The sequence below is a fragment of the Melanotaenia boesemani genome, chromosome 10 (assembly GCF_017639745.1).
Source record: "Melanotaenia boesemani isolate fMelBoe1 chromosome 10, fMelBoe1.pri, whole genome shotgun sequence".
NCBI classification, from domain to species: Eukaryota; Metazoa; Chordata; class Actinopteri; order Atheriniformes; family Melanotaeniidae; genus Melanotaenia; species Melanotaenia boesemani.
This window is the reverse complement of record NC_055691.1, coordinates 24,005,516-24,032,426: the sequence shown is the minus strand read 5'-3', so window position 1 is coordinate 24,032,426 and position 26,911 is coordinate 24,005,516. Positions and strand designations below refer to the sequence as shown.

Sequence of the window (26,911 nt, the reverse complement as noted above, 5' to 3'; positions counted from 1 at the left end):
AAAACAACTATGAAAATGGAAATAAATGCATTTAAATTCTGCAGATTTGAGTTTTATTTTAACCACACACATACAATATAGAAAAAAAAGGAGAAAAGAGTAACATTTTAACTTTTGAAAGTAAAGAAAATATAACATAGAGCTCATCTGTCAGTCATCTTATTTAGCATCTTCCATAAAACTGTTTTCATGATGCAGAAGCAGAAAGTAAATTTGTTCAAACGGATCAATAGACTGTGCTGAATGGCTGCAGCCGTGCAGAGGTGGAGATCTGACTCTGATCAGCGCCAGAGGTTCTCACAGCTGGACGCTGGGCAGTTTTAACAGCTACTGGCACGGCGATACATGGAAGTACAAAACAAGAGAAGCATGAGGCAACACTGTGCTCTGAAACATGGAATATTCAAGGAATTCCTGGCAGAATTCCTTGGGACTTTTGTCTTGGTTGTAAGTAGCCTTTTATCTTTTTCTTCTCATAAATAAAAAAAATCTTTCACCTTGTGCAGAATTTGAAGTTGTTCCTTGTTATGGATTACTCTCAGAAATGTTCCATAAGATTATTTTAGGTTATCCAAGAGCTTCTTTTAAAAACGTGTTATCTTCTGCTACCTTTGGTAGTTATTTGGATGTGGCTCAGTTGCACAGACCGTCCTGAGTCGAAACACTTTGGGGGAACCGCTCACCGTCCACATTGGCTTCTCTGTGGGTCTCATGATGGCAGTGTATGTGGCCGGTGGAGTGTCAGGTAAATGAGATTTATTGTTGCTCCTCTGCAGGCCATTCTTTCCCCTCAAGTAGAACCTACCTTTTATGTGAACAAATCCTCACTACCTGTGTTTAAATTCAGTACATGTACAGAAGGCCCGTAAACTTTAAGGATTAAATTTAATTGGATAGTATTCTGTCAAATCAGCCGAACAAAAGTTTTAATGGTGTTGTTACAAGCTGTTTGCAGTTTGTATATTGGGCCCCTTTGCTGCCATGTAATCTATTATTTACCACTACAGACACTTTTATATGCTTGGAGTAATTCACATTTAATAGAAAAAAAAACCCTTTTACCCAGATCATTAAAAACAAAAGGACACACCTCTTTTGTATGAGCTATAATGAAACGTTTGTTACTCATAAGACTTGCTGCTTGGATAATAACATTTTATGGTTTTCTGTACACTCATGTGCCACCTCCACAGCTCCAGTGTCAGCAGGAACGTGCCACTTCTCTGCTCAGATTCAATGAATTTGCACTAACTATTGATTTATTAACTCTAGTCCACAGCCTCTCTGGGGTCATACATAACCCTGGGCAATAAATGTCCTGCAAACTCCATTGATCAGCTGCTTCTGTCTATGACAGAGACCAGACTCAGTCAGACAGAACATGCTTGCCTTATCTACAGCCTGATGCCAAACCAAAAGACCAGCAAGGATTTCATTAAAACAGATTTCTAATAGAAGGTTTACAACTGCCAAGACAGGAGCAAAGTCAAATTATAAAAAAGATTATAGAACTTGACCCTAAAAGGGCTTTTCAGGTCCTTTTGGCTTTTAATCTCAACAGCAGTCAGAATATAATGCTCCAGTAAAAATGCAGAAAACATCTTAGAGTCTCCTGATAAATTACATCTTAAGACAAAATACAAAAAACATTGTTATGACATTAGTAGTGTAAAAGTGGATCTTCATACTAATACTACTACTACTACTACTACTACTAATAATAATAATAATAATAATAATAATAATAATAATGATAATAATAATAATAATAATAATAATAATAATAATAATAATAATAATAATAATAAAACCTTTATTAGTCCCTCTTTGGGGAAATGACATTGTTGCAAAATACAGGCTCGTTGAGCAGAAGCACAAAGGTGATATTAAACGAGAACACACACAAATAAAAAAAATAATAATATGTACAGTATATGATGTGACAGGGAATGTAATCCATCATCCTGATGGAATTAGGGACACATCCGTATCACCAATGCAAACTAATCCCTGCTAGTGAGTTTAACACTTTTTTGACCCAAGTCTATATTACACACTTGTGGTCCAGTGAAAAATGTTTTAAAGTGAATAAATATCATCCTCAGATTTTGATAAATGGTTGCAGTACATAGTTGCAGTATAAATATATTAATGCAATATGATCTTTAGACTTCAAAGATTATTACTTCTTCTTGAGGGTAAATTTCCAATCAGTGACTTTGATGGTGCGTTTGATTTGACTCTGAAGTCTGAAGTCGGATCTGGAAATCAGCAGCCATCTTTAATGGGTGAAGTCGGAGCTAGTGAGCCTTCCCCGACTTTTTGTCTCGAATATCTGACTTTAAATGCCATTCTTGTTGCATTTCCGAATGGAAAGTCGGAAAATCCGACTTCCAAGTACAAATCGAACACACCATTACTCTGCCTCTTTGCTCTTGACCATAATAAAACCCTGGACTGCCCTGAGGGCTGCTCCCCTTCTGGTGTAGCTTGCAACCGTGATGGCCTCACTAATGATGAAGAGCATGTTTTGCCAGCTACCCCACACCCACAGCTCCCCTCTTTCTGTCTCTGTGCTTTGTGCTCTGACCCAGGGGGCCATGTGAACCCTGCTGTATCTCTGGCCATGGTGATTCTGGGCAAACTGAAGATCTGGAAGTTTCCCTTCTACGTCATCGCTCAGTTTCTTGGTGCTTTTGCAGGAGCTGCTGCAGTGTTCGGGCTATACTATGGTGAACTATCCTTTACATATGTTTATAAGCAAGTGATAGATTTTGGTGGTAGAAGTGCTTATAGGTTTAGTGTCTCTAAAGCTTGGAAAAACTCAACTCTTAGCTATCAGTTAAAACACTTTAGCTGCATGCTTATCATTATAAGATACAAAGTGGTGCCCTTGCACTCTTTCATACGTGCATTTGTTCTCATCATAGATGCATTCATGGATTTCACCAGTGGGATTCTGTCTGTGACGGGAATCAATGCAACAGGTCACATTTTTGCCTCATACCCTGCAAGACACCTGTCAGTCCTCGGCGGCTTCATTGATCAGGTGAGTTCTGGTCGCTGTGACCCAATAACCTTCCTTTTTTGTGCACTTCTGTTGTACTATTCAGCCTCCAAATAGCACAAAATCTGGTAAACTGTGCTAATGCAGCATTGATTGCCCCATTTAGTCTGAAAACACTCCCTCTTTTGCTTGGTTTGGGTCTAATGACCCAATTCTTGGCATTCACTGGAAGGTCAGAGCCATTTAGCAGCATTTTCAGTCTGTTTAGTTGGTGCAGGAATCCAAAAATAACATGTCTGTCTTTGAAAACTAAATCAGGTCAGCCACTGAGATGATAATGACTAGTATAATTAGTTCAATTTGGTTAATTTTGGAATCATCATTCCAGCAACCCACTGTGCTCATGGTGTCAGAGCGATGCTGTGCAAAAAGTGGAAGTAAATAAAACACAACCTGAGCAGCTATGAGGTGAACATCGTACAACAAAGAAGAACTCATTTAAGCAGAACATGCAAAATAATTTAGTTTGAATTTTTGATTCTACATACAAACAACTGCAGGCTGCAGGAGACAAACATGTTGACTTTCTTTCAGTTCATCTGCCATCTTTAAAGTCAAGTGGCTGTTTTATAGTCATGTACAGAACATAGGATTGATTTTTGTATGAAATGTGCAATATAAATAAACTTGCCATGCATTATACAGATTTTTATTTAACCTTTATTTTACTAGGCAAAACAATAAGAACATGTTTGCAAGTGCCAATAAATACATGTGGGGCAGGGCAGGAGGGAAAAACCAACAACAAACATTTATCTGGTTTATTTATTTTCATGATTAAATTAATTTATTTGTCATTTATTTTTATACAAGTGTAATGCTTATGAGTATTCATTGTCTTACCTGCAGCAGCCAGCAGTCGGAGATCTCTCCGTTTGTAGTAGCTAAATACAGAATAAAGCTCAGGAGGGGCGCATAAGAAGACTGAACTTTTCTTCACCTAAAACAACTCAAACCAGGCTGACGTAGCTTATTTTCAAAAAGTGTTAAAAATCCTCAGATGTGTAACTTTTACTGAAGTGGCAATGAATTTCTTGCTCTTTCTTATAAGGGCAATATTAATTAAATGAATACCTGTGCTGGAGAAGAAGGGAGATTTCTCTTTAAAGCTAAAGAGCAAAGAGACTACATCAAATAAATACATAAAAATATGTCTAATTTCTCCTATGTTTTATTGCAATTTGCATAGTAAAAGAAACCATTTTTTTAAAATTGGGAATATATTCTCTGTTGTCCTAAATGTCCCTAGACAACAGAAACATATAAACCTTATAATTGTGGAGCAGTAGGTCTCTTTTTAGGTGTTGTTCTAAGAAAATATGGCCAGGGTTTAAGGGATTAAAGGTTTGCCATGATCCTCCAAGTCCCTACAGGCTACCACAAATCTATCAAGAACTGTTGTCCTGTTGTAGGTGGTGGGGACAGGCATGCTGGTTCTTTGTATTCTTGCTATCGTTGATGGTGGAAACATTGGAGCTCCTAAAGGCATGGAGCCACTGGCCATCGGCCTGATCATCATGGCCATCGGAGTGTCCATGGGGCTCAACTGTGGCTACCCTCTGAACCCTGCCAGAGATCTGGGACCACGACTGTTCACAGCAGTGGCAGGATGGGGGATAGAAGTCTTCAGGTAACTGGAGATCAGGACTTAAAACAACCTAGTTAGATTTTAACAAGTCAATGAAGTCAAGTAAAAACAACAATGAAAAAACTTAACATCTCATGTATTTAACTTTGGATTGCATGCATAAGATGTTATTTATAAATGAGTTTTTCAGTAACAGGATGCTGATCTTTTTATCAAACTTCATGCAGTGCAATTTTATCTGATAATTGTTATTAAAAAGCATTTTTTTATCAGACAAACTGAGACAAACAAACTAAAAGTGTTGTACTTGTCATATCTTGACATTATGTGAATGTGCCTGTTTATCCTGGAATCCTCCACATGTACAACTATGTTTGTATTTAGATTTTTACTGAGGTAAACACTGACCTGTTGTTATATAATGTCACATGCACCAACCAGATGTGGTCAATGCTTGTAAACGATCTAATGATGGCACCAGTTATCTATTTCTACTCTTTGCCAGCTGCTTGGGTGACTGCCAGTGACGTATTTAACTCTTTTTTGTTTGGTCCTTGCAGCACTGCAGACAACTGGTGGTGGATCCCAGTGGCAGGGCCCATGGTGGGGGGCGTGGTTGCTGCCGTCATTTACTTCCTGCTCATTGAGCTGCACCACCCCCACGATGAGGCTGAGAAGCCCACTGAGGAGGAGGAAGAGGATGAGGAAGAAGAAGATGATGAGGACAGCAGTCTGAAGGATAAATATGAGATGATTGCCATGAGCTAGAAAGACACTGACCCTTCACTACTGACTGATTTTGACCGTCAACCAGATGGAGAACAGCCAGCACAGTTCCCATGTGTGAGGACAGGCTCCCATGTGTCAGTGTGCTTTCAATACTAGCAAAATAAGCTGTAGTTACATTTCTGGTTGACGTCCTGCTCTGCAGAGACAAACTTCCCAGCCTCGTGCTGATGCTGCCAAAATCTCCCCAGGTCCAAAAGAAGTCAAATAAATTAGGAAATGTCAAATAATCTGCAGCAAAATAACACTGCGGTCATTATTCGGTCTGTACTGTGGGTGAAATAGTAAACATATGAAGTAATCTCTTCAGTTTCAATCTTTGATTTTTCTTTTTGCTTTCCATAAATACAAGAAGTTGCCAAATCTCCTTGTTTTGCATTGTAACCTGATACTGTTAATGTCACATGTTGTACATATTTTACTGTATGTGAAGAGGAAGATCCCTTCTGAAAATGGATTAATAGTTGTGCATGAAAGTGTCCTCATAGCTTTTGTCCCATTTGCCTCAGTCATTATTACATTTTGTTTATATTAATTAAAAAAAATACTGTTCATTATTTCTTTTAGTTTTACTTTTTGCACACTTTCCCTGATCTTCATTTTTCAATTTAAATTACTCAGCATTGTTTGTCAACATTAAAGTTTATATAAATAAGTTCTTAAGCAATATCTCGCTTCATTTCAGTTTTGCATGTTTCACTAAAAACACTGATGCCTTTTTCCTAAAATGCAACCTCATGGGTTTGCTGATCATAACCCCATATGTTTAATTAAGTGCTGTTCAGACTTTAATGTTGCAGCAACAGAGCTTTATGTTCAGGAGTATTTGCTTTAAAACCTTGTTAAGTTTAAACATATTCAAAAGTCTCTGAGGGATTCCTGATTTTACTTCGAGAAACCTTAAGTGATGGCACATTTGAACAGAAAATGTTTAAGGAATGTGGTTACACAAAACAATAAGTTTAGTCAAAGCCTAAACCAGGAACGTTCATCTAGTGCTAACCATCATACCACCATACAACCCCTATTAAAAATATTAATGTTGTGATTATAAGTAATTAAATCTAAGAAGATTTAAATTAGCTGCAGTTAGGATGTTCACACTATGTGTGAAGGCACGAGCAAGCATCACAGGCATCCATCACAATGATAATTTGACATGCAAAGAGATGAAAATGCATGAGGGACATCATATTGATAAATGATGTGCTAACATTCATGGAGTTTTGTGAATTTTCATGAAACCTAATCTTTTGATTTGTGTCATGGAACATGAATTTATTTCCTTTTTTCTGGGTGCAAAAATCATTTCAAATTTAACATTATAGTTTTCAGTCTTTGTTTACTTTTCTGGCAGTAAAAACAACTCTAACCTTAAATTAACTTTTCATAGAGGTTCAAGCAAACACTGAAGATCTGCATCAGACAGGTTGTGTGGTTCCCACTGAGATTTTCCACATTCACACATTTATCTACAGAACGTAAATGTGAAAACTGTGATACACAATGACGGAGCAGGTGAGGTAAAGAAATAAAAACACATTTTTAAGTGGAGGATAAACTTATAATCCAAGCACTCAGTTTGGAGAAATTACTAAGAATTATTTAATGCTTTTTTTTTTTTTTTTACTTCTTCTGATTCATTAAACTCTAAGAATCATTTTAAAAGATATTGGTTGTATTACCACCTATAAATTTTTAGACACCATAATCTTTTAAAAAGTCCATTTGTATAAAATCTTGACCGTTCTGATAATGCATGTTGAAGTATTTCTAAGTGAAATGGAAGCACAGTTATAGAGAATAAAAAATCATTAATTAATTAATTAATTAATTAATTAATTAATTCATTAATTAATTAATTAATTAATTAATTAATTAATTCATTAATTAATTCATTAATTAATTAATTAATTAATTAAACTAGCCCACATTTTCTTAACTGATTGAATGGATGAATACAAGGCAATGAGAGTTACTTCTCTGCTTATAGAAAGATTGTTTTGCTGTTTAATGGTAGGCTAGGGCTAGCTGCATCACAGTTCAGTGTGAGTGACGCTGCAAGCTGCTGCCACCTTTACAATCATCCTTTGTCACTACAAAAAGAAACCAGAGGAAATGCTCAAGGACCAGCGTTGACATCCCCTCAAAGAGAAATAGAAGCCAGCATACAAGATTGTTCCTCTCTCTTAAAAATGCAGTTTCACAGAAGAGCATGCACGTGGAGAGAACCACAAGGTTATGGACATCATCAGTAAAAATGAATAAATAAATAAAGCAAACAAACAAACAAACAAAACAAAACATAACACTGTATAACTTAAGTACAAATTCAGAAAATAATAGACCTAAACAGTTGTTGTGGGTGACTCTCCCCAGTCATGTTGCAACCGGTAACTGCAGCAGAGCATGTGCATTGAAAATCAATTGCAGGCCACATTCCACTGCATGTGTAGATGTATGCTTTCAGAATCTGATATATTGTGCTTATATGGCCGTTACATCATCAAACACATCCATGAGGCAAAGTCATTAATGATTAGTCAATGAGGAGTGTAAAAACATGTGGAGAACGTGTTGTGGAGCCTGAAGTCATGTGGCTGAATGATCTAAATGCTGAGCAAATGTATCTCCTTCCACAAACTTTATTCAACTAAATCTCAAAATGTTAAAGCAACACAGGATTTTGAGGTTGTGAACAAGTACTGAAGTGTGTGTGTGTGTGTGTGTGTGTGTGTGTGTGTGTGTGTGTGTGTGTGTGTGTGTGTGTGTGTGTGTGTGTGTTCTTCTGGAAACAAGCTAATGAGACGTTTTCTGATCCAAAACCATCTGCTCAACGCTTTTATCAAGCAGCTGCTCCCTCTGCTGGCAGAGTCTCTGAACTGCATTAGCAAGACTGACGATTTAAAGAGGAAAAGAAGCAGATTTAAGTCAAGTTTTCAGATATTTAACATAAAATAACATATGTCCTTAAATTTAATGACATATACACGAAGGATACATGGAAGCAAGAATAATAAGGATACAATATATAATGCAATACAATATTACAAACAAAAACTAAAATGTGACGTTTTCATTTATTTGACGATTGAAGAATACACCATGACGTTTTACGGAAGCAGAGTGGCGCAGCGGAAGCGTGCTGGGCCCATAACCCAGAGGTCGATGGATCGAAACCATCCTCTGCTATCTACGATGTTTTCAATTTTCATGACTCATGTTCATCGTTCAGATTAAATACAAGCAAAAACCTGTAAACTCAGATTACGAATAATTTAGTTTATATTAAATCAACGAGTTTCTCCACTACATTTTAAATGAGCTTGTTCCCAGTGAAAGATTAATTAATGTGATGGCAAGTTCTGCAACACTGAGTGGCAGAGTCAATTTGCTCTTAAGGCAACAACAGATGGACATCTAGTTTAAAACTCAGCAGGCGGACTTAAAGAAACAAACTTAAGAACCATCCAGAAAATAGTGAGAGATGATCACATGACAGCTCTGGCTATAGACAAGTCCAGGCTGGAAACCATGGAGACTGAAATTAGATTTATTGGAAAGAGACAGACCACAACTGCAGAGAAGCCGGAGAGCCTGAAGAAAAAAACATATAAATAAAAATCTGCTTATCTAATTCTGATAACTATGTTGGTGCTAGCCCGAGTAGGCATTTCTTTTTGATCTGGTGAGATGTGATCACATATAGAAAAATCAAGGTGGCTGGACACTATATTTTGGGATGCTCTTCCTGCCTGTTTAATGCCACTACAATTTAATGAAAGATTTCCACTTTAACATGTATTGATTTTTATCTTATAAAACAAGGCAGAAGTTGTTTAAACACCACAGAGCTCTGCATCCAACGCCATGTAAACAAAAAGCCAAAAGTGCACAATTTATAGACAGTAAATGGGTCTATTTTATTTTGAACGAGTCTTTTAATTAATGCATTTCAAGTACTCCAAAAATTACATCTCTTTGCACAATACAATTTGAAATTTTTTTTTTTTTTTTTTTAGTAAAAATGTTCAAAGTGAACAAAAATTTTGGATACTGTATAAAACACAGTGAACATTAAAATCAGACAGTAGTATTACTCTTTAATCTTGTGTTCTTTCGGCCTACATCACCTACAACATTTCAACTTAATTTGGACATTTTTCAGTGCACGTTTATCTAAAAACTTTTACCAAGACTACGAAATTAAAAAGAAAAGTAAATTTACAGGCATTTTTCATCTGCTCTTCTACCCAAACCATGCCACAGGATAAGAAAGACAAAAATGAGAATGTAAGATTAACTCCATCACACTGAAATGTTTTTTTTTTTTCCATTGATGACGATGGTGAAAATCATCATAGGCAAACTGCAGTTCAACTAGCACATATAAGAACATAAATAACTTAGAAGAAAGGAAAGTTTGTCACATTTGAACAAGTTACTCTGGAATTCAAATACAAAAAAAAGAAAAGAAAAATAAAAGTATCAAAATGTAATTTTCATTCTTCAAATGAAATGCAAATTTTTCCAAGTACTGTACAATTTTACAAGTAAAATTTTCAGGCCAACCGAATGTGACGCAGCCTGGGAGATGACATTTTAAAAAGAGCTCCATTTTGTACAGACATGAGAAGTTACAGCAACTGCAAACCTGCCGAATTCATCTGCTGCGTGAAAGAAAGTGTGAGGCATGTTATTTTCCATGTCCCCCTCCAGAGCACGTGTGTGATTATGACAACCATCAGGACAGTGTTGTGAGATATTAGTCGTGATTAGTGTTGCATGCATTTAAAAAGAACAGTGCCAGGATTAAATAAAGTCAGAGTACAGGAAAAACTGTCCTTACACAACACATAATGCAAAATCTGTTGTGCTTCGCCTCTCCCCCATGTAGAGGTATTCTGTGGGCAAACTGTCAGCATTTTGCACCACATTATCACAATTACCAGTTAGTGTTAGGTAGTAGTTCTCCAAAACACCCTTTGCTGCAGTGAAGGAAGAAAGCACCTGAGGTCACACAATCCCACAAAAACAGTCACATCCCTTTCCATTCATTCTCTTCCAGGTGCTTCCTGCATTTCAGAAAACCTGCGCACAGAGATTCCCTCTATAAAGATTTATGGCACTCTGATGTAAACATCCTGCACTCATGAGCTCTTTAGGGGATTCAGTCCTCGATGAGAAGCAACCTGGAGATAGCTGCAGGGTTTTTAAAGGTGTGAAAAAACATACAGATCAAACAGCTGCTTGCTTCCTGCGGTTGAAATGAACACACAGGAATATGTTAGTGAAAAATGCGACAATACTGCTGCATAATGCTTCTCTTTCCAGGTGTTTTAAGACAAACATTAATAGCTGTCAAAGTAAATAGTGTTGAGTGACATACAAATAGTACAGACCTTGGTCAATTAATAGTCACATTTAATAAATGTGTCTGCATGCCCACATTGAAAAGTTCTTAGATTCGATATCTGAAGAATAGAATGACTTAATCTTACATTTTTAGTCATTTTAAAAATTTATTTCCACACTCATTTAAACTAACTCTGTAACATGACACGCTCTCATTTCTACACTAATCCACAGCAGCCTTCACTTCCCCTCCTCTTCATATCTGAATATCATCAGCTTGTTAGTGGTTTTCATTCATTATCAAAAACAAAATGCTAAAGACAGAAAATGTGCCAAACTAGTTGATCTTCCCTTTCTGTTCCCATAACGCTATACGTCCTCTTCCTTGTTGCACAACATGGGTAAAATGTTATTGTAGCCAAACAATAAAATAAAAAAAAAGATGGGGAAGGGGGAAAGGTGGGACATGACAACCTTGTTGTTAAAAATTAAAACCTAGATATCTAATAAGACGTGAAAGAGATCCACCTGAATAGACTGTAAAGAGAACTCAACTGCAATGTCCAAGGTACCCATGACAACCATCGCTCCTTCATTTATGTGTTAAGAATCCTGAGAGCACTAACCAAAAAAAAAGACATAAAAAGAAAAATAAGTGAAGAATTACACATTTACAATAGAAGAAATAGTTTGTTTTCACTTATGATACACTAAATATTTACAGTCACATGCAGAAGACTGTCTGCACGGGAGACCGGAGTCTGTGTCTTTTGCCGTTTGACATGTGGAAATCACAAAAGTGCCGCAAATCCCCACGGAGTGTCTCTCATTCCTGGCTAGAATGGCGAAAGAAAAGCACAGAACAATTCACCAGCAGCCATGGGGTTGTCACTCAAAAAAGACGTTGCAATACAACGAAAAATCACATCACAGAATGTAGAAGCTACACATGATTCTTAAACTCCTTGGCACTCCTTAAAAAAATGAAAGAAAAAAGAAGAAAAAAAACTAGAATGGAAACAATGCTTGGTTGCACTGCATTGGAAATGGCTGATGGTTGAGTCCACTCCACAAAGAGCCAAACGAGTTGTGAAATAGTGTTTTGTTTTCTCCGTGTGTGGTTTGTCTGTAGAAGGAGGATATGATGAGCAACCATGTCAGGCTTTTCTTTGGATGGAGTGACGCTTTTGTTTCCCTCTGTAGGCACAAGGAGGAGCCAAGGCATTGGGGGGGTGGGGGACTGGGTGGAGGGTCTCAGCGTCTCATCTGGCCCATCTGATAGTTCTCTCTGGGCTGACGGTGGTGCCTCTGGGGTTGTGCCTGCCGCTGGGGCTGTCCCCTGGATTGCCGCTGACCACCATGTCCGCCGTGTCCGTGCTGATGGGAGTGCGGGTGCTGGGACTGATGCTGCACCTGGGAGTTAGCGTGCTGCTGCGCTCGTCGTCTCTTCAAAGTGCCTGTCAGAAATAAAAGAGACATTAAGACATTTGCGACATGGAAAAAAAAAAAAAAGTTGATATAAACTAAACTGTCAATAAAATAGTCCTATTTCTATCCTAACTCTATAAAGCTTGCAGCAAAAACAGATTTAAGCCTGAGGTAGTGATATTAAAATATCAAACTGATGTCTAGAAATGCAGCTGCAGACAGTGCTTGTGCTGTGAGCAGTGCATAAAGCTGCCTTCAGGCTGCAGTTTATGTTGAGATTTTAAAATATCTACTGGCAAGAAATTACACATATACAACAATCTGGAGAGGAGAAAGGCTGTTTCCTTCAACTGTGGATACTGAAAGAACTTCAGAATAAAGTAGATCAGTTCTTATAATAATTACAAGTTGCATAAACACTTTACTGGCATTAATCCTGAAGCAGCTGGTTCCTGTTATTTAAAAAGGCCTTTTTCCAAAACAAAGAACACAGCAGTGCAGTACAGTTGGACTCAGCTTGACTCTTCCATGCTTTGTTTTCCACAACAGACCAAATCTCCTCACTGTGGGCAGAATCAGCTGATTATCATAGCAAGAAGTGCAATGATACATAGATACACAACATATGTGTGAATGGTTATTATTAGAGCCCGACCGATATGGATTATTTTGAGGTTGATGCTGATTCCGATATTTGGCACAAAAAAAAATTCAGAAAACTGATTCATCGGCTGATTAATTAAAAAATATATATGTATGAATAAATAACTTCTATTTTATTTATTTCAATTTAAATTTGCAGTGTGAATGTTTTTAATATAGCTACCAGTTGTACTAATGAATTTATCTTTAGATTTAGACCACAGGTGTAAGCTATATACAACCTATATGAGTGAAGTTACAGGCAAAACATTATTTATGCAGCCTTTTGATGCCGTTTAATGTTAAATCACTTTTTTTTCTACTCCTTTATTTTCTTTGCCATGAAGTCATGACTCATGTTTATCAAAATACAAACCAAAGACATCTTTCTCAGATGTCAAAACATGTCATCTTTAACAGAGACACATTTTAAACATAATGGTCACAAATAGTCTGGCACTTATGTTACTCCACAACACACACAGTGAGTTGTCGTTACAGCCTGAGTCATGTAGTGTTTTCTGACAAAGTGAAACGAAGAGTGACAGGACATCATGACAGTCGCTGCAGACAGACAGTAATTTTAACTTTTCCTCTTCCTCTCTGCGTTCACATCCTCCTTAAACGCGTCTCAACATGCGGCTGATGGAGTGATAAACAAGTTGTACTCTCAAATATTTTGTATGCTTAACATAATTTCTGCAGTTACTGTCTTTTAAGCTGTTAGCTAACACTATGCTGGGTTGGGATATCCACAGCGATGTTATTGCTAATAGAAACAGACAGGGAGTAAATTAAGCTAGGTTAGCACAACTTTAGCAATTCACCATAAATAAAAAGCAAGAGCGATTCAGTGAAGCATGTCATTGTCATGACACATTGCAAACAGAGTTAAACTAAAACCAGAGACATGTTGAGTCATTATTAATTTCACAACGTCGGTATAAACATACCTTTCGTCAAGCTCCGCTATGCCCACCCCTGTAGTGCTGCCTGGCTGTAGCTACTGCTGTAGTTACTGACAGCGGTTAGGACTGAGGATTGAATGGAGTCAGAGCTCCATCTAGTGGACAAACGGCGCAACGACATCACTCTGAACCGCTCGGACACTTCACAACATTTACTGTTTTATGAGAAATTAAGAATATATCTGTGTTTAATCAGCAAAACTCTGATAATGATTATTTTGAAAAAGGCAATGGCCAATCAATCGGTCAGGCTCTAATTATTATATAGAGTATAAAGGAGTATAAAGTTGTTATTTCTCTGCATACATTTCTGACAGGCTTTTAGTTCAGGGGTTTGGATAGTTTCACAGCGTGATTATAAATACTGAGCACAACAGAGCCCTGCTTTCCTCAGCAGAGAAAGTCTGATCTGTGAACCCATAATTGTGGTTAATAAACAAGCTTATATATTTATTAGTAATGAATAAATTTTATCATTATATACCTGTGTGATTTGAAACAGGATCCTGATGTGATTTAAAACTGCCAACTACATTTAAATAGCTTTACTAAAACATATCTTTCTGTATCGATTAAGAGTAAACCCAAATTTGTTAGCCAGTGTGCTAAGAAGTGATTTTGAGCACATGCATAAAAGCTTAATATTTTTGTGTAAATTTCCCTGTGTAGGATTAGACTCACCTGGAAGTGGTTTTGGAGGGGGAAGTTTAGGGTTGCTGCTCGGTGTATGTACACTACAGATTTTAATGAAACCAGCCATGAGCATGATGAGGGCGATTCCCATAAGTAGCACTGCCCACCAATGAGCCTGGGAGAAGAATTGAGCACATATCAAAGGTGAACTAATCAAGCCGCAGAGAAACTAAATGTTCAATTTCAATCAAAGCATCGATACGTACCACAATCCACTCTGCAATGTTCTCATAGAGCTCTGGGTTGAAGATGGCCTTTTTTAGCCTGGCAAGTGGTCCATCTGCATCCACCAGTCGGCACTTCATGAACACATCGCAGTAGCCCTTGAAATCGTTGCAAGGTGAGCCGGCTGGGAGCGTGGTTACTTTTTTATTGAAGAAACGAGCCAGTCGCTCTGATCCTGTGCTGCTGCACGTGTTGGGGTTCACTGTGGAGACAGATTGCTGATAGTCAACACATTGCAAATTACAAAAGACACAATCTCATGCAGATTTAATATAGCAAATGTAATAAAAGCTATGAAAGAAGCAGATGACTCACTCTTTTCCATGCAGCAAACATGACAAAGCTCCGTCTCATCCTTGCCATCTTGGCTGGCACAAGTGCACGCCTCAAGCCCATACTTCTCGCAGATGGAGCCGGAGCAGCCCTGTAGGGGAGGAGCGAGAAGACAGAAGAGATCAGACAGTGACTGGTATGAATACAATGTTGCTATAACAACCAGTTCATCCAGGTGTGAAGTGTTCTGCCACTCACCCCGTTGAGGCAGACTTGAGTTTCTCCATGGCAGGCGGTGAAGTTGGCCTTGGGCTCCGAAGTGGGGCACATGGCGCTGACCCCATTACACATGCCCTGGTGAGCACACTCAGACTCCTCTCTGCACTTCTCGTTGCGACCCTTGTAAGTACACTCAAAAGTACAACATGGACCCTGGCTGGGGCTGATGGGGAAGACAAGTGTTGAGTCGAGAATTGTCACACTTGATCTGGCAGATTACACTTCGCCAGGCACACAAACTGAAAAACAACGCTCACACCTACCTGCAGACTTTGTTGGGCTTTAATTTACATTTCTTGTTGTCAGGCTGGTTGGCATCATAGCAGCATTGGTCCCTGCACTGATCACTGTAGCCACAATCACACTCTTCTCCCAGTTCGACAAGGCCATTCCCACAGATGGGCTGGCCAGACTCTGACAGGAGGAAAGTTAATATATATACACGTGATCTTGAAGGTTTATAAGAAATCAGGTAATGACTATGACAATCACTTTATAACACCAAACTGACACAGTTTTGAAGAATGATAGCTGCTGCAAAAACAGGGTAAAAAAAGGTTTTCTAGAAAACCAATGTGAAAAATGGAGTGGAGAAATATATGAAATGTCAGGCAGTAACAGGTGTGGCAGGAAAGGGTTTGGAAGCTTATGAGTTTTCCAGTCGTATCAGCCCCAAAAAAAAAAAAAAAAAAAAAAAAAATATATATTATATATATATATATATATATTATATATTTTTTTATATATATATATATATATATATATAGAAGACTTCAAACAGCAGCAAGCGAAGTTTTTAGGCATGTTAATCCAATATTATATTGATATGGATAATCTATTATCTTTATCAATTAAATAAGTGATATCCCGTTAATTTAACAATAAATAAGTGACAGCCTTTCACTAAGACTGGATCATTCAACAAGAAAATAATTTCCCCACAATCAAGTTGCCCACAAAAAGAGATCGTCACAAGTAGCAAACATTACATTAATAATATACATTATTTAGCTTTTATCTATTCTTACAATAAAGAATGATGAATGGTAAGAATGCAGTGTGGAGTAGAGTTTTAAAGCTCTCTGTCTTTTAAAACAAAGGAGTACACACTGCCAAATTATAATTTTATTTTATTGTACATTGCAATAATAATATTGTTATGGATGTGTGGAATCTGCCAAACAACTTGAACTGACAAAATTGAAGTGACTGTGTTTCAAAAGTTACTACCAGCTGCTATAGCTCCCTGAATTAATTCACTAATTAAGACTTTGGGATAATTCCATTTAACAGTGCAGTGACAGCAGAGTCAGAATATGGGGTTTTAATTTGCAGATCCTCCAGAGTAACAGTTCAAATGAAGGTCAGTGGAAAGCAGGAAAACGTACCAACGAAGCAGTTGCCTCTCTTTTTGTCCAGCACCTGGCTGATGTTGCGAATACTGCAGGTGGAAAACTTATTGTTGTTGAGTTTGTCTCCTGATGTGGCTCTTGCATACATGATATAATTGCCCTTTTCCTTCATGTCTTGGCTTTTGGATTCTCCTGGGGTACACTCAGATCCAGAGTCATGCTTATGGTGAAGAGGGGAAAAAAATAAATCAAAGGTTAAAAGAAGGGATGAAAGTGCTAGAATCATAAATTCTTTTTATCCACACGTAGATGTGGCACATCTAAAATAACTTACCGGAGAGCCAAAGTTGTGTCCTACTTCATGTGCAAAAGTGATATGCGAGACTTTTGGAGGTACGTGGGAGGCGTAGTTCTGTACAGTGATTATACCCGTGTTAAGAGACTTCTTTTTTCCATCAGAGTACAGCTTGCTTTTTTCACAGATGCCTCCAGAGCTCCCTAGGATGGAAAAATACAACTTGGAACAAACCTTTCCTGGCTTACCTTACATTAAACATCTGTGTGCAGATGGCAAACTGTCTTTAAGTACCTGAGGGTGCTCCCACCCAGGCCAATCCCAACACCCCATCATCAAAATCTCTGTCAGTGAAAACGTAGGCCAAGCAGTAGTCATCGTGGTTCTGCTCAGAGTTCAGCTCCAGGAACTTCTCCACACCGATGTTGGCAAAGCGGAATGGGTTGGACCTGTCTCTCTCATCACTGGTAGTGTTGATCTGTGCAGGAGGACGAGGAGGAGGAGTTCAGAGAAAGAACAGAGACCAAAAACTGCAATGTAAACTTAAAAGCCGTCCCTCAGCACAATACTCACCCTGATCCTTTTCACCATGAAGCTGATGTTACGAATCCCAATGAAGTCTGTGCCCTGATAGATGGCGTCAATGGCCTTCACATGACTGGAGATCTGAAAGTGGAAGACATTTACGTGAGAAAAAAAAACACACAGGAAAAAGAAACTGCTTGAGTTTCAGGGCACAGATTAAACAGCCTATTGACTAAACAAAAAACATTTCACCATCAGACTAAATCAATACTGTGTGCAGTTATAATGGAGAGAATCCGGAATGTGCCTGTGAAGAGGACGTCCTCATTTCAAGCTATTACTAAAAATGGAAACTCACCAAGCAAACACAAAATCTTTTTTTAATTTAATAAACCATCTAATGCAACATACGACAAAGAACTTCTAGAATACTGTTGCACATTTTTCTTTGAATTCAACTGTGTAAGAGCCCTCATTATTCCATCTAACCTCTATACAAAATATAAAATGCACTGCCTAGGGTAAAAAAAAAAATCTGGATTTAACAAAGCAAATAGCTAAGATCCTCCAAATGGAAAAGCGCTACAGTGATTAATACTTTTCAGCAGGCAAAAGATATGCAGTTTCTCATTTTTCAAACTATGTTGGAAGACACACCCTGTGGTCATGGAAATGAAGCTACTCTATTTCAGAAGGATTAAATTACTGGTTTGCATCAAGCAAAAAACTAAGAAGGCTTAAACTGAACTTGGGTTAAGAACCTGTAGGAAAGTGGAGAACTACAACCTTTGAAGGGAAAATATGGCTTAAAAACATGTTCATGATCAGAGCACACTTAAACATTTGGTGAAATCGAACTGAAGAAGAGCAACAGTGAACGTTGCAGCAACATGTGAAGTAACAAGGCATTTTCACACTGAAGAGAGCTTGAGGTTTTGGAACTACACAGCTGTGTAGCAATAAGAAAAACCACTTAGAAGCGAGGCCAATGGAGAAAAGAAAATAATGCATTTCTAGAGAGAGCATAAAGATTGGACTCCGGAGAAATGGAAACAGATCACGTGCTCTGGTGAGTTCAGATTGACCCTAATCCAGAGTGATCTGAGCGGCTGAATGTTACAACACTTCATAACCTTACACAGAATGTGAGCTGCAATTTCAGCTAAAGGGGCTCCAAAAAATACTAAGTTAGTGACTTTTCTTTTTTAGTTAGTGTATGTGGTGCTAATAATTACAATTAATTCTTCGTGTTGGGTAAAGTAATAGCTTGTGTGACCGTGCATTACCTGAGCTATGACAGCTTCTCGGGTTTTGTAGTACTTGTAGAAGAGGTGGTCAGTCTGAATGAAAAGTTGGCAGGTGTTTTTTTCAGCCTGGGCCATCCTCTTTTTCCTCAGCAGTACAAGGTTGTTAGAGTCAGCCTCAGTGTGGAGCTCCTGTGTGAGGGAGGGTAGCACATACATGTTTAACTAAAACATATATAGCATTTTCAACCCAGCAGTGAGTAAATAAATAATGTGAGGTATTTTTAGGTGCAACTGAATTTCTGCAGGGACATGTACTTTTTCTGTTAGTTACAAAACTATTGGTGGGGCAAAAATAAAAGTAACAAAAACCAGTAAATTCCCCACTACACTTCTTTTTAGTTTATTACTCTCAGACAGGGGGATACTACCAGAATATAAAATCTGTATATAAGCAACTCATGCAATTTAGAAAATGTTCTTGTATTGAAAAACACAGGTAAGAAGAATGTTTTACTAAAAACGTGTTTTTTTGTGTGTGTTATGAATTCACCTTGGCTGGATCTTCTACAGCTGAGGCTTGGTACTTTGTCATCCTTTCAAACACAGAGCTATCAGCACAGCCCCCATCTGGGCCATACTTGTGTGGATAGTCTGAGTGACAGAGGCAGACAACACTGTTTGGATTATGGAGACAATGACAGCTACTTAACCCCATGAGTCACTCTATTCCTGGTGCTATTCATGATCAGCTAATGGAAGTACTTACACACCACTTGAGCCTAGCTTTGCTGTGTGAGCTGTTACTTTTATGTCGCTCTCATTAGTAATTCTACTCACAATCCTGTTTAATTTGCCCCTCAGCCACATGCTATGTGTACATAGATGATTTGAAATTAGGGGGTGCTGGTGATGTGAAGTGTACTTGGTGCTCACTATTGCTATCAAAATTGTGTAGACTGCTTAAATAAGCCAGTAGCCTGAGAGAGTGTTACTCAGCTAATGAGCACCCCGGGTATTACTGCTCCCTAGGGGGGCAATCATACCAATCTGCTTTCATCAGCTCAGCTGCTCTAACCTCGCACTTTCCCGGTCACACGTTTACATGTACATGTACAAAATCACACAAACCCAATGATAAAAGAAACTAGTTTGTCAAAGTATTTGTGTAAGTGACGTTGCTAGCGACTCACGTATATCGTCTTCATGGTAGATGACAGAGTGGAACGGCACGTCTTTGCCCTCCAGATATCTCTCAACAGGCTCCACATAGTACGTGCCATGGTAGCTCTGTATAAAGCCTTCAAACTTACCATCCACAATGGAGCCATGAGTCAGGGTACCTTTCTCACCTGAGAATAAAAACACACCAGAGTAACTAAACAGGGTCAGTTTTATTTTTTTTTACTGTGTACTATTTAAGTGATCTGGCTTAACTAACCCTAACAACAGAGATCTCTTTAAGCTGCACTACAGCGCTGGCTATCTTCTTGGTCAGTAAACCCAGGTTTTCTCACTTAGATATGTGCGCCTTGATGTTAAAAGGGTGGAGTTTACAGAGGATGAAAGATAAATCATATATTCCTGGCAGGCTGAAAAACAACACAGCTGCTGCAGCCAAAGCAGGAAGAAAAGACAAATAATGCAAACTACGCAAATGTGTTAATTAGCAGATAAATATTGCTGTAATGTCATTAAAGCAGGAGTAGATCTAACTATTTCTGACAGTCTTTCATTAAATTAGTGTGTCAGGTGTATTCTTAAGGTACACGAGAAGGATTCATCAGGTTTAATACTGTCAGGTGAAAGACAGACTTTGTTGAATGATCTTTGCAACAACAAACAAAGTAGATGAAATCTGTGGATTTATTGTAAATGTCTAAGTTCATATTGTGTCACCAATGATTGGAAAATGTAAAGAAACAGGATTGTTTTGTTTTTATTCAGCAGGTATATTTGTGTGTGAATGTAAGCACCTCATTTAATACAGCTGGACAAGTCTGACATACTGCACACACATACACCGTAGAGAGGCTACATGAAACATTCGCTTCTGATAGGGCGATATATCGAATATGCTCGATGTATCCCGAGGAGTTTTACATCCGAAATATAAAAATGGCTGTATTGTGAACATCAAGTACAAGCTGTCACAGCTGCCTTTTAGGCCGCCTACATGACATGAGAGACGGGAAAGAGGCATGGAGACGTAGAGTATGCAGCTAGCCAGCTAGTTTACAATCATTAAAAGATACAAGACGTCTATTTAAGCAGTATTACGCCTCAGAAATGACGATAATGACAAGTAGACTGATTGTTCAGCTGTGCTGTGTTATTAATACACTGGAGCAGGAAACTCCTCCACCTGTTTTTCCTCCTCCAGCTGCTCTTTTTATTAAATAAAAGCTGATCTTAAACCAGATATTTTGTCTGTTTTACAGGTGGTTGACGAGAGAATTTCCAAGGTACGCTCTGTCTGCTGGTGGGGGTGTAGCTCACCTGTGTGTGCACGTGGCACGGTACGTACAAACATGACGTGACGTAACTACACGTCAGCATGAGAATAAAATAAATAAGATCAGAGTATTTAGTTTTTGTAATAAAAGAAAAAATATAAACTTGCTCTAGAACAAAGGGTCCTTAGATTACTTCTGTTGTGATCTGGTGCAAAATAAAAAATGACCAAAATAATGAAATAATATTTGAATATAAAATAATTTAATAAAAAATATATAAGACATTGAATAATTATAGAAAATAAAACCCCAAGGGGGTCCCATAAAGAGCACAACATATTATCCCTGTTTTAAGAGAAAAAAAAGTAAGGTTATATGTTATTTTAACTTAGGCTTTATGGAAGGACAGACTCAGAGTACATTATTTATGGAAAGAATCTCACTTTTAAAAGCATAAAACCAAGCATGGTTTCAGCACACGGTGGGGCAGGGGTCCATGACTTTTCAGTATTTGCATAAAGAGGGTCCCCAAGGAGAATAGGCTGGGAAGCACTGTTTTAGGGGAGCTTTCAAAACATTGAGATAAAGATTGTGTATTAGGATAAAGCCAGAAAAGATCATGGTTTTCTTTGTAGTCCATATTGTCCAGCCCCACCCTCTGATCATACACTTCTCATAAAGATGAAAATCAATGAAAGTTAAACATTAACGCAAGCATTTAAGAGAGTTTTTCAGAGACTCTCTTACTGTCCGTGTGCCAGTGCTTTTCTCTTGTGCCAATTTGTTGAAAGGCATTACTTTTAAAAGCGTTTCTCTCTTCAATTGGGACCTAACCTGCCCCGGATACAGGTTAGGTTTACAGCATAAGCCGCCAGGGTAGTACAGTCCAGTAAGAAGTAAACCAGCTTTGTGTTACTGAAAATCCAGAGCTGAACCTGAAGTTACCTACATAAGCCACTCATCCTGCCTCACAGTATAGGCCCCAGACATTCTCATTGTGCCATCACAAAAACAAACAGCTGCTTGGAAAATGCTCGGGGATGCACAGTGACAGTGACAGATCAAAGCAACTATACCAAAACAACAATCTTACCATATATTTCTCCAGTGTAGATATGAGAGGTATCATATGGAATCTCTTCTCCTGAAATTTCCACCTTCAAATCTGGGGAAAACAAGGTGGTGTCCCTCTTCATTCGTAAATTAAAATGCCTGAAATGACAGAGTTACAATGTGGGTCACAAAACTGCCTAAAGGTATTCTGTCAGAGTGCAAGCCTACAGATGTAGGTGTGTATCCCGAGTTTTGCCTCACTTCTTATAAGTAATATTTAAAACTTCTTTGCAAGAAAGGAAAATTCAAATGAGAGTGGACAAAAAAAAAGGGGTCAAAACATGAGCACTGGTAGAGAGAAAACCCCTAAGTCGCTGGTTGCTGCACAGGAGAAACTGCAGACTTTATCTTGTTAAATGGCTCACTGGAAATTAGGACATCCTTGGACAATGCTGTTTTTTTCCCCCTTTGTTTTTTGTCCATTCACATTGTTAATACTTTGTTATCCATTATGTCATCTATAACCTGACCCCTAGTATTCAACATATGCAACAGCTTGTCTTTTTAGACAAATGAAAAATTCACAAGCCTTTGCTACCTGATTTAATAATTCGCTAATGCAAAAACCCTCACACAAAGTATAGTCTCTTTTTCCACAATCCACTGCAAAATTCCCCATTTTGCAGAAGGGGAAGGTTCTGCCACCTGTGCCCCCAACTAAGAAACTACTTTGGAGTTTTCTCAGTGGTGAGATCACATTTCTAGTAGACAATCTTCTATACTAAATTTAGGAGAAAGGACTGAGCCAATTCTCCACATTTGCCTCATGTCTTTTGTGAAAACAGTTTTCTTTCTTTTAAGAGGTCACCCATCTGTATTAGCTCTTTAAAATACAGTGTTGTGCAAAGTTTTTAGACATGTTCTTATTTTCTTACACCACTTCATTTAGAAAGACTTTGATTGGTCACAAAACTGTATGTTTTAGCATGACATTGAGACAAAAAAACCCTAAAAAAAAACAAAAATCACAGAGGACAGCTATAGCAACTAAACAAACAGGAAGTCCTGCAACAGATGGCATGGCCACCAGAGCGCTTTGATCTCAGCATCATGGAGTCAGTTTGGGATTGCATGGAAAAAAGAGGCAACTGAGGCAAGTTAAACCCTCAGACAACTGTGGTGACTCTTCAAGAAGTGTGAAACAGCCTTCCTTTAAAACAGTGTTGAGTGTAACTCGGATTACTTTTTTTGTACCAACTAGTAACGTAGGAGGGTATTAGTTTTTCAATAAGAGTAGTCGCTTCTCACATTATTTTGCATTTGTGTGTCTTGTAAAAAGGGGATGTTATAATTGGTCATTCAAAAGTCTATAAACCACACGAGTAATGCAGCAGCATCACTTATTACTGTTTTAAGACACTTATTATGAAATCTAATTAGTTACTTTTAAACATAATGTTACCCAAAACCGATACCAAGTAAATTTTTTTATATATAAAATTTGTGTGCCTTTCACAGTGGTGTAATACAGGCATTCAGACCTTTAGTTCAAATCAAGAAAGGGTGGATGGTCTGTTACAAATTAAACATGTTTTTCGTATTTCTTGTTTGTCAGAATTTCCAAAGGAAAAGAAGTTGACAGTTTCCTGCTTTTTAAAGGAAGAGACATCTTCCTTCCCTGTGTTTGTTTGCATAGTCCTTATCACACATTTTGCTGTTAAGCAGAATTAGAACAGCAGGAACTATTGCAAGCAGGATGATAAACAGCCTTTTCCAAGTTTCAACCCAGATGGTTGTGAGTTTGTCATGAGCAGAAGACAATTTCAAACAAAACCAACTCTCAAAAATAAAGGACTTTATGCATCTATTCATCCAACAATACTCTCCAACTACACTGTTAAAAAATACTGTATGCTACAAAATACTTTAATCCTAGATAAACATCTACATTTTCTGCTTCCTTTGATCTGCATGTATTTATTACATTGCGGTAGGAAATCAGAACAACCCCACATCTGAGGTGCAGCTCACATTTACTTTAAGTATAAATTTATCTGTCAATGCAATCATTGTAGCCCAACTGCATGTATTCTCATAGCTTGTTTTGTCCCAACATTAATCTCAAGTCCTCAGATTGCCAAGATATCACTTAAGAAGAAGAGTGAATAAGAATATATAACAAGTGAATGCCTTTTTATTCTCCTCTGGCATTCAACCAACTGATGAATCATTTGGCTCCAACTGAGACCATGGAAACAACACAGAAACAAGCTAAAACACAAATAAAAAACATTCATTTAGGCGTTAATACTGTGATGTCCACTACTACATTCATTATTTTGATGAACAGAATTAAATATAAAAAAATGAAATCACACTAAAGATTACTGTCAAAGCAGATCTAAACATTTATTCTGAAATAATGGATTATGGGATTAGTTTTAGATAAGATTTTTAAAGATACTTTAGAAGAGAAGAAAACAGACTTTTTCAGATAAAGTCAGTATCAGTTAAAAAAAACAAACAAACAAAACAAAAAACAGAGTGGACAAACCTTCCATGGGCATGAAAATCTAAATGAAGGAACTTGTCTTCATGAGAGAGGGCCCTCTTGGCTCTCTGATGTTTGCTGTGAACTAGCTCTGTGTTGTAGGACAGGCCTTCATAGTGACGGATGTACTTATTCAGAGGATTCCTAAACTGTCCTGTCAGAAAAGAACACAGGAATATCTGTTAAAGAAAACAACAGCACTGTCATCCCTGCTGTGTACATACAATATATTTTATAAACTTAGTCTAAGTTGTATGAACAAGTAACTGCTGAACTACACAAAATGTTTGTCACATCACTTATTCTTAGCTGAATCTGACATTTTGGTAAAATATCACAAGCCATGAATACTCAAAGCTAAGCCTTTAAAATGGAAGCATTACAAAAATATCTGAATGAATATATGAGTCATTGCATATGTTCATAGCCGATATTTCACATGGAGGATAAACATTTTTTTTAATCATGACAGTCTGTATCTTAACATTAAACATCTATTCTAATAAAATGAATGCCAGCTTTGGAGCTGTGTTCAACAACAGCCCCCAGCACCACAGCATAATTAATTCGCCAACAGATGAGTAGGTGGTGGGTTTGAGGGGAAAAGATTCTTAAGCATCTCAACTCCATTGTAAGAAAACACAACATTATTGTTCAAGGAAACTATCTGATGTGAAGGTAACTTTGTTTTTCATACAAACGGAGTACATCAGACTATCTGAGAAGACAGTTGCTCCAAAACATCTGTAACCCATAAGACAGTATTTTCTGTCTCCTAGCCAGTAATTACAGCCAACCGGTGAGCCATAATTTACAGGGATACAGTAAAGCTAAGTAGAAAAGATGGATAAGTAGACCGGGCTTCAGCTACTTCCGTCGTTTATAAGCAATATGAAATATTAAGGTAGTAACATTAAATTTTTCATTGAGGTGACTGAGAAGTGAGGGCCAAGACTATAGGTCTGAAATAACTAAATTTCTCCAGCCTTATAAAAAGTAAATGCAAATTATTTCTAAATCGCTATATAAAACTAGACAATTTCCATATGTACAATAGTGACAAAAATAATAAATAAGCAGTATCAAAAGCTCATTTTGACTTTAAGACTGTCTGAGACCTTTAATGAGTTAGGAATACTCTGATTATTTTAGTCATGTAGCTAACGATTTAAAAGGTGCTATATGTATACTTCATTGAAAGTAATAAAAAAAAACACCTTACTTAGTGTGACTGTATTGATTAAAACAATCTCATGACACAATTATCTAAATATTTTGTATAATTGTCTTAATACCACAGAACAGCAACAAATGTGGCATTTATTTACAAAATGTGTTTAAAAAAACCGACTTAAAAAAATATTTTCAGAGCTTGAAGCTTGTACCGTACAAATTGTACACACACATACAGTATGCGGGTAACGTAATCTCAGCCGCTGAACTGAGATTTCAACTAATGTGTGAACGTTAGCAGCTAAGGCGTTAGCTAATACAAAGCTAACGGACCGTTAACCCGGTCGGCATCTCAGTATTCTCATAACAATGGCTGTCGGCGCTGTTGGTACGGTAACAGCAAAACCGCACCAAACCTGGCAACAAAATTATGACAACACACAAACATAAACCAGCAATATCAGCATATACAAATAAACTACATAAATCTCTATAAGCTTTAACGCTACGTATCTTTCCGTGGCCTGATGTAATACGGCAAAAAGGGTGCAGTCCTCATCATAACAAGCAGGCCCTGCTGATCCCTTCTGTTAGCTAACGGGCTATCGGGATTTCTGTTCCTCTCAGACGCGGTTTCGTGGATTCGTCACAACCCGTAAGGTTTGGTTTTTCCCCCCTCAAAATGCTTGACTCACCTTCGGTGCAATTTAGTAAGTACACGAAGAGAAAAACTTTGAGGAGAACCATATGTGACAAATCCATTGTTAGAGCATTGATACCGTTTTCACTTTATTGTCCTATTTAGATAGGCGCAGACGCCCTGTGTGTTTATTGCAGCTTCCTCTCATCGCCTCCTCTTTCTCCAACGTCGTGACGTCAGACGCAGGGAAGCTGGAATCCCTTCCCCCAAAAGCATTTATGATCCAGGCCTGAATACATTAGGGGCTATTGATTAGGC

At 37.9% G+C, this 26,911-nt stretch overlaps 2 protein-coding genes and 1 non-coding gene across 3 annotated transcripts; 2 read left to right on the top strand and 1 right to left on the bottom strand.

Annotated features, from left to right (window-relative positions):
• The first annotated feature begins 345 nt into the window (after positions 1-345).
• LOC121647974 (aquaporin-9-like) lies at positions 346-6,036 on the top strand. The gene is made up of 6 exons (XM_041997833.1): positions 346-447; positions 619-745; positions 2,595-2,732; positions 2,931-3,049; positions 4,480-4,697; positions 5,216-6,036. Exons 1-6 carry the CDS (start codon positions 346-348, stop codon positions 5,421-5,423), a joined length of 912 nt encoding a protein of 303 aa, XP_041853767.1. The 3' UTR covers positions 5,424-6,036.
• Positions 6,037-8,561: 2,525 nt separating this feature from the next.
• On the top strand, positions 8,562-8,633 carry trnam-cau. Its single transcript has one exon. It is a non-coding gene; the product is annotated as a tRNA-Met (tRNA).
• A 1,790-nt stretch (positions 8,634-10,423) lies between these two features.
• Positions 10,424-26,810, bottom strand: LOC121647526 (disintegrin and metalloproteinase domain-containing protein 10-like). The gene is made up of 16 exons (XM_041997048.1): positions 26,649-26,810; positions 24,784-24,934; positions 22,270-22,388; positions 19,914-20,072; positions 19,274-19,374; positions 18,763-18,912; positions 17,525-17,617; positions 17,246-17,429; positions 16,991-17,154; positions 16,693-16,876; positions 15,568-15,718; positions 15,284-15,467; positions 15,068-15,176; positions 14,734-14,954; positions 14,516-14,642; positions 10,424-12,253 (listed from the first exon to the last, which is right to left on the bottom strand). Exons 1-16 carry the CDS (start codon positions 26,713-26,715, stop codon positions 12,051-12,053), a joined length of 2,367 nt encoding a protein of 788 aa, XP_041852982.1. The 5' UTR covers positions 26,716-26,810; the 3' UTR covers positions 10,424-12,050.
• Between the last annotated feature and the right edge of the window lie 101 nt (positions 26,811-26,911).

What these genes read in the sequence shown, in the direction of transcription:
- LOC121647526 (XM_041997048.1), bottom strand. Translation starts at nt 26,715, where the DNA reads ATGGATTTGTCACATATGGTTCTCCTCAAAGTTTTTCTCTTCGTGTAC. An exon ending in AAGCCCAACAAAGTCTGCAG is followed by an intron (nt 15,468 to 15,567) that starts GTAGGTGTGAGC and finishes CTTCCCCATCAG; the next exon opens with CCCCAGCCAGGGTCCATGTT. An exon ending in CCCTCCAAAACCACTTCCAG is followed by an intron (nt 12,254 to 14,515) that starts GTGAGTCTAATC and finishes TATTTCTGACAG; the next exon opens with GCACTTTGAAGAGACGACGA.
- LOC121647974 (XM_041997833.1), top strand. Translation starts at nt 346, where the DNA reads ATGGAAGTACAAAACAAGAGAAGCATGAGGCAACACTGTGCTCTGAAA. An exon ending in AGTGTTCGGGCTATACTATG is followed by an intron (nt 2,733 to 2,930) that starts GTGAACTATCCT and finishes TTCTCATCATAG; the next exon opens with ATGCATTCATGGATTTCACC. An exon ending in TCGGCGGCTTCATTGATCAG is followed by an intron (nt 3,050 to 4,479) that starts GTGAGTTCTGGT and finishes GTCCTGTTGTAG; the next exon opens with GTGGTGGGGACAGGCATGCT.